We start from the raw sequence: 8,147 nt of genomic DNA, 5'->3' as shown, positions 1-8,147 counted from the left end.
TATGTTTTACAGTAGCCTCCAGCCCTCTAATCATCTTTGTTGCTCTTATTTGCAATCTTTCAAGAGCTTCAATATCTTTTTTTATAATATGGTGACCAAAATTGGATGCAGTTTTCTGCAGTCTTACCTCTCCCTCTCCCTTTCCCATGCCCTCTCCCTCTCTCGTGTGTCTATTCCACCCACCATTAGGAGCATTGGCTGTGGCATAATTAGACATTCCCAATTCCTGCAACTGTTCTCTATATGTTTTAGCCTCCAACCCCCTCATCATCTCTGCACTCTTTCCAGAGTCTCAACATCTTTTTCATATTGTGGTGACCAAAACTGGATGTACTATGACAAGGGTGGTCTTACCAAGGCGTTATAAAGGGTACTAACAGCAAAGGTGAACACTTTGCAGTTGAAAAGGTTGAGATGGTGGTCATGACTGCATGATTAACGCCCTGACTTTAGTACATGTATGAAATATTGACAATACATACAAAAGGAGGAAAGTTTTGATAGTATGGTGAAATCCAACATCTTCATTTTTTTTTATCTGCTCTTGTGGGTGATAGATTTTTAGAACCACTTCCAAACATTCAACATTCTCAGTATGATGTCTTCCATACATGCTGGAATTAGAACCCTCAGCAACCAGCCTGGCTAATGGTTATATTGGCTGAGGATTTGGGGAAATGTAGTCCTAACACAAAATGGAAGGTTGTTAATGTTGGGGAAAGTCTAAGCTAAATATTGAAACAAACAAAAATTCCTGAAGATTCAGTCAGTCATTTTATTACAGTCTTAGACCAATACACGTTTGATGGTCTCATAGTCATTTCCTAAAGTTTTATTCTATACAATCTAGATTTTAAAAATGCTACTATTCAGAAAATGGTTGTGAAGCATCTGATTTAGAAATTCTCACACCTAAATGATGTGTAAGGTTGCAATATCTGAAATCAACTTACTGCAAATCACTAATTAAGCTCCACTTTTCAAAAACTTTTTAAGTTACTCTTCCAACCTTAGTTGCTTCTGCACAATAGACTACCATTTGAGTATTTAGCACAAATGGATCCTTAGAATGTTTATTATTCAATTACAAGTAAAGTAATTTATCTCAAATATACTCAGAAAGACAGATACCAAGAAAGAAGCTACAAATCTTGACAATCAGGATGCAAGTAGATTCTCTAGGATCAAAGCATGGATAAAATCAGGAAGTTTCAGATTGCCTCAAGAATAAAATCTACTGCATTGGAATATTAAAAAAAAACCAAGCAACAATTATTGATTTAACACTTCTTCTTGGTTAAAGAAAAAATAGTCAGATCATTTTCTTCTGGCAACTGGCATGTCAATGTTTCATCTGTTTGTTTTCCATGGAAATAAATGTCTTTTCCCATAGTCTCTTCAATGCACCTTTGACTTCCTTATTACGGAGGCTATAAATCATGGGGTACATCATAGGTGTCACATTGGTGTAGATCAAAGATACCAATTTGTCTTCATTCAGGGAGTAGCTGGCCTTAGGACGGATGTAGATAAAGATGGCACAGCCGTAGTGGAGGATGGCCACAATCAAGTGAGCGGCACAGGTGGAGAAGGCCTTTTTCCGGCCTTCAGCACACTTGATCATGAGGATGGAATGGGCAATAAAGACATAGGAAATCAGAATGAGCAAGAATGGAACAAGTAAAATCATTGTGCAGACAAGGAACACAGCCACTTCTTTGCCATGTGTGTCGTTGCATGCCAGGAACAGCAATGGTGGGATGTCACAGAAGAAGTGGTTAATGTTATGTGAACTGCAAAAGGGAAGACTGAAAATCAAAGTGGTGAGTCCCAGTGAGATTGTGAATCCACTGATGCAGGCTATCGCCAAAAGATTTTTGCAGAGATTCTTGTTCATGATGAGAGTGTAGCGCAATGGGTTGCATATGGCCGTGTATCTATCATAGGCCATCAAAGCCAATAGAAAGCATTCAGAGCCCCCAAAGGCAATGAAGAAGTACATTTGTGCTGCACAGGCAGTCAAGGATACACTTCTGCTCTTGTCCAAAAAGTTGGCAAGCATTTGAGGCACAATGACCAGAGTGTAACAGACCTCAATGAAAGACAGGTTGCGCAGGAAGAAATACATGGGGATGTGGAGGGCAGGATCAACTAAAGTTAGGACCACAATGGCCAGGTGTCCTGAGAGGGTGAGGAGGTGCATTAGAAGGAACAAAGCGAAAAGTACAAATTGTAAAGTTCTACTGGTATTGAATCCAAGGATTATAAAATTATTCTCCGTGCTGTTATTCTGTCTGTGCATCTCCATCCTACATCTTGTAGCTGGAAGCTGATATTGTTAGGATGCAAATTCTCCTTCACATTGCACTCAGTTTCTACTAATGGTCATGTTTTCTTAGCAGCAATATAAATGTGAATTCTTTCCCAGTTCCCTACCTACTCTGCTCTGCAGTGTTTTTCTCCTAGCCCAAAGGCTTAGTTTTGGGTGATCAGCCATGTTTGACTTAATATTGCCACCTAGTGGGTTATAAGAAGAATATATGATTGTTATTAGCAAAAACAAAAATGATGTAAATATGTCTGCTACCAGGAACGTTTATATTTGTTCCTCAGCATCAGAGGGATTTAAAACCTGTTTGTCACTTACCTTTTCAATTGTCTTTACATACTATCTATAGGGCTTTTTAAGCATGTAAAGTTGTTTTGCTTGTGTTTGTTTGTTTTTTTAAAAAAAAAACAGGTCTACATGTATAACAGAATAACAGTTGGAAGGGACCTTGGAGGTCTTCTAGTCCAATCCCCTGCTCAGGCAGGAAACCCTACCTATAACATTTCAGAAAAATGGTTGTCCATTCTCTTCTTAAAAACTTCCAGTGTTGGAGCATCCACAACTTCTGGAGGCAAGTTGTTCCTCTGAGTAGTTGTTCTAACTGTCAGGAAAGTTTTCTTTAGTTGCTTGTCTCCTAGAAAAATAACCAACATATCTTCCAGTGTAGAATTACAGGCAGCACCAAAAAAACAAAACAAATAAAAAACAAAAAAACCTCACAGACAGGTCCATCAGAAATCTCATTCATTGACAGGTCCTCAGAAATCTCGATCTGCATTCCTTTTATGGCAGAAGGAACTGAGGTGTACAGAGTGGCTAACAATCAGTTGTAGGATCCATTCCTTTCATTCCCCAAGATGGGCAATTATGTGGGCTTAGAAATAGATATCTGGACAAAATAGGGATGTCTAAGTTATCATTAGAGAACCAGTTTGGTGTAGGAGGTAAGGAATCCATTTAGAATTAGGGGACTGTGAGTTCTATTCCTATCTTGGGCATGAAGCCAGCTGGGTGATCCTGGGTGATCACTCTCGCTCAGCTGTAGGGAGTAGGCAATGGCAAACCACTTCTAAAATCTTGCCAAGAAATTGCAGGAACTTGTCCGGGGCAGACACCAGGAGTCAAGATAGACTTGAAGGGACCCAAGAAAGGTCATCATTGTATGAACTGCATGCAAACAAACGTACATAAGCATATTAATCAGCTGCCTAAATTGACAGTTACTATCTCATCTGAAGAAAGAGAAGGATATTCCTAGTCTCAAAAATTAAGTCTAAACATTCCGCAACAAAAACTACTTTTACCCAGACAGATTCTTTCTTTCATGGATCCAATGGCACCACAGCCGGTCTGGAAACTTCTTAGTTAAGGGGGGTCAGAGGGTTGGCCACCATGGAAGAAGGTAATAGATTTGCAATAGTGGTGAAAATCTGTAGCTCGGATGTAGGATGAGAGTGAAGGTTCGTTCTTCAAGCTCCAACCCACAAACTCAGAGAACAAACCTTCATCCTCAAGGTAGTAGATGTTTAGCTGCTTTTAGCACTTAGATTCATTTTAATTTACAGTACTTACATAAAATCTCCCCCTTCCCATCACGCTTTCAGTTTTTCTATTTCTGTGCATATCTCTCCCTGTAACAGTAGCATCCAAAAAACTTCCACTGTTAATACTATAGGATATATAGACCTTTCTGTGACTATAGCAAGGAAACAATAGATGATGGATTGATGGAAGGATGACTGGACAGACAAAGAGATACCACACCAATCAGTCTATAGCTTGAATATTTGTGCATCCTTCTTTTCAAAAGCATTGGGCTCATTGCCACATCGGCAAATATCTGTATTCCATGATCACTTGCAAAGGATGAAGGCAAGTCTAAGCAGTCTTTAAAAGTCTTACAAGAGGTTAAAAGTTTAGATGATTGGAAATTTGGGCACAGATTCCCATCCATGATCACTCTGAAATAAAAAACACTGAATCCAGTGGGAAGTATTTTGGGTAAACATACTTAGGGATTCTACCTTTCTTTAAAAAAAATTAATTTGATTTGTTTGTTTGCTAATTGCTTTGATCTGATAAGTACACACCATTGAACAGAGCATTCATAGTCCAGAAAAACATATCCAGACATTTCAGTATGCTGCTTTCAAGCAGGTTTGAACCTGATGCCCTATCTATGTAAAACAAAACATTTAATTGTGACTCACATCTTAAACTGGGTGAACATTGTAGGATTTCCATACAAGTTACGTGTAGCATGAAATCCTATCCTATGGTAGACATTGCTTCAGAAATATTCAACCTTTTTCCAGGATCACCATAGCACTTTCCTGTATGAGATGCTTTAATAGACATTTCAAGAAAAATTATATTCTCAATTGATATGGTTACCTTGCAATGAACAAAATGTTTGGAGTTTGTCAAAGTCATAAGCAGTTACTAAAAGATACACAAATGGGAAAGATTATATTGATTTCAGAATGTTGCCTGAAAGTTGAACCATTGGGATATAGAAATGTAATTGAGGTCGAGTCTTCAAATTTAGATCCAAGATTTGAGAGCAAATTTGGGGTTTATAAGAAAAGCCCAGTGCAAAAGCTGAGGAGTCATAGTGTCCTCTAAAAACTCTCTCCCAGCCAGCAGTATAATGTGGTAGTTATAGATCAAAGAATCTGGAGGGTACCATGTTACTCACTCTAGTGCAGAAAACAATAGGATTGGCAGTAGATTCTTTTTTAATACTGGTAGTCCTTGACTTACGAGTGGTTGCTTAGCAACCAAAGTTATGTCCCTGCCTCGCGAAAATTACTTACAACCTGATTTCAAAGTTACAACAGTCGCAATTACTCCTGGTCATGTGATCCCATGATCACCTTTACAGCTGTTTGCAGTGACCTGCAGTGCCTTGCAGTCATATGACTGCAATTTTTGACATTTTTTTATCCGTTTCTGGTGTTTACTTCTAGTTTGCAGCAAAAATATCAATCAATCAGAATAGAGCTGAGAGGGACCTTGGAAGTCTTCTAGTCCAACCCCCTGCTCAAGCAAGAGACCTATACCATTCCAGACAAGTGACTGTCCAGTCTCTTCTTAAAGACTTCCAATGGTGAAGCACCCAAAACTTCTGAAGGCAAGCCGTTCCACTGGTTAATTGTCCTCACTGTTTCTCCTTAATTCCTGGTTATAAATAGCCATTGGGTAAAATGGATTCATTCAACAAACATGGGACTTGTTTAACTAGCACAGCAAAAAATGTTGTAAAATTTGATCCAATCATGTGGTGACCCACTTAATGACCGCAATGACTTATGACCATAATTTTGGGCTCAATTATGGTCATAACTCGAGGATTACCTGCACTGAATTTGCAGAGAATAAATACATATGGCATATTAGTTCTTTTGAGTCTAATCATCCTACTGGAATTGTTCAGAATTCTTTTGTTCAGGTAACCTACTGTAAAAAGCCAGTATGAGAAATATAAAGCCATTTGTTTCTTGTCTACCAGCTTCCTCAGTTCCTTCTTGAAAAACTAGCTGTATAATTACTGTCTTTCCATTAAAATTAATTTCCTTTCCCCTGTTCCCCTAAGTGCTCCCTCGACTTACTTGTTTCAGAGACTGTAAATTATAAGGTACAACACAGGTATGAAATTGTTATAGATCAAAGAGATCACTTTGCTGTGTTCTAGGGAGTAGTTGGCCTTCAGACAGATATAGATGAAAATGGTACAACCACAGTGGAGGATGACCACAACCAGGTGAGCAACACAGATAGAGAAGGCATTTTCCGGCCTTCAAAACACTTGATCTTAAAGGTAGAATTGCCAATAAAAATGTAGGAAACCAGGATAAACAGGAATTAAATGAGCAACTTTGTCAGGCAGACAACAAAAACCAGCCACTTCGTTGGTATTTGTATGGCTACACACACCAAAAACAAGCACTGGTGGGATATCCCAGAAGAAGTGATTAATGTTATGTGAGCCAGAAAATGGAAGACTGAAAAGACCCAAAACTGCACGAACACATTTCTGTTCATGACGGGGGTAGTATAATAATAATAATAATAATAATAATAATAATAATAATAATAATAATAATAATAATAATAATAATAATAATAATAATAATAATAATAATAATAATAATAATAATAATAATAATAATAATAATAATAATAAAGTTGGAAGGAACCTTGGGGCAGGAACCCTACACCATTTCAGACAAATGGCTGTCCAGTCTCTTCTTAAAAACTTCCAGTGTTGGAGCATTCACAGCTTCTGGAGGCAGGTTGTTCCACTGGTTAATTGTTCTAACTGTCAGGAAGTTTCTCCTTAGTTCTAGGTTGCTTCTCTCTGAATTTTGATCATCTGATCGTGGGGATGCTACAAAGATTGTAACAGTGAAAAATGGTCATAAGCCACTTTTTTCAGTGCTGTTGTAAGTTTGAACGGTCACTAAATGAACTGTTTGTAAGTTAAAGATTACCTATAATTACTTTTCATTTTTCAAACATCCTTTTCCCCAGAATTCTCTCAAGGAGGTTCAGCTTTCAAAGAGATGCTTAGCACATTTCATGTAACTTTTTGTGCCAAAAGTCCAATGACCACTTCTACTGTGACAAAGATTCTTGCGAAGACACTTTTGAAGCTCTATTCTCCCAGACCAATTCTAGGTGGGTGTTAATTGCAGCAGTCAGAACGGAAATGCTGCTGCTAGGAAAAACAGTGGGGGAGGAGTGTCTTAAGAGCCTCCTCTTCAAATTGCATCCTCCACACAGAAAGAACAATTAGGCTTTTATGAACATAACTCCATATAACAGCTTGTTTGTAAACTGAAGGTCGGGAATTATGGACTATGTTGAAAAGTATAGGATAGATATCATTATGCCACAGCCAATCTCCTAATGGTGGGTGGAATAGACAGACAGATAAGAGAGGGAGAGGAAGAGGGAGAGGGAGAAGAAAACTGCATTCAATTTTGGTCACCATATTATAAAAAAGATGTACAGATTCTGGAAAGAATGCAGAAAAGAGCAACAAAGATTATGAGAGGGCTGGAGGCTAAAACATATAAAGAATGATTGCAGGAATTGGATTTGCCTGGTCTAGCGAAAAGAAGGATTAGGTGTGACATGATAGCAGTGTTCCAATATTTGAGGGGCTGTCACAAAGAAGAGGAGTCAACCTATTTCCCAAAGCACCAGAGGCAAGACAAAAAACAATCAAGGAGAAAAGCAACTTAAGACTAAGGAGAAATTTCCTAACAGTGAGGACAATTAACCAGTGGAACGATTTGCCTTCAGAAGTTTTGGGTGCTCCATCATTGGAGGCTTTTAAGAAGAGACTGGACAGTCACTTGTCTGGAATGATATAGGGTGTCCTGCTTTAGCATGGGGTTGGACTAGAAGACCTTCAAAGTCCCTTCCAACTCTCTTATTCTGTTATTTGTGTAAATGAACATATACATGTATTCTGCCTTCAGATTCCAAGCAGAACTGCCAGCTCCTATGTGTGTGTTTTAGTGTCATCTCCAACTATCTCAAAATTCATGCTGCCTGCTTTGTTCCTTCTATTCATACGTTACTCTGCATATCAACATTCCCCAAATCCATAAAAATATCCTTATTAACATTCAGTTAAATGTGTATACGATACATTTTGGAAGGGAAATGTAGAAAAGCACTGTTGCCATGATTAAAAGAAATAAGAATCAGAAATGATTGGAAATCCATTCACACACAAACATGGCTTTGTCCATAGACACACATGCACACACACAGAGAGAAATAAAATTGCTGGATCTAAAAGAAT

General features: G+C 38.3%; 1 protein-coding gene across 1 annotated transcript; it reads right to left on the bottom strand.

Annotated features, from left to right (window-relative positions):
* Positions 1-1,342: 1,342 nt before the first annotated feature.
* On the bottom strand, positions 1,343-2,336 carry LOC107298073 (olfactory receptor 10K2-like). Its single transcript, XM_015827435.1, has one exon. It carries the CDS (start codon positions 2,306-2,308, stop codon positions 1,343-1,345), a length of 966 nt encoding a protein of 321 aa, XP_015682921.1. The 5' UTR covers positions 2,309-2,336.
* Positions 2,337-8,147: the final 5,811 nt, after the last annotated feature.

This window comes from Protobothrops mucrosquamatus, unplaced genomic scaffold, assembly GCF_001527695.2.
Source record: "Protobothrops mucrosquamatus isolate PMUCROS unplaced genomic scaffold, P.Mucros_1.0 scaffold3701, whole genome shotgun sequence".
In the NCBI taxonomy this organism is placed as follows: domain Eukaryota; kingdom Metazoa; phylum Chordata; class Lepidosauria; order Squamata; family Viperidae; genus Protobothrops; species Protobothrops mucrosquamatus.
The sequence above is the reverse complement of the archived record's forward strand: the minus strand, read 5'-3'. Positions and strand labels throughout refer to the sequence as shown.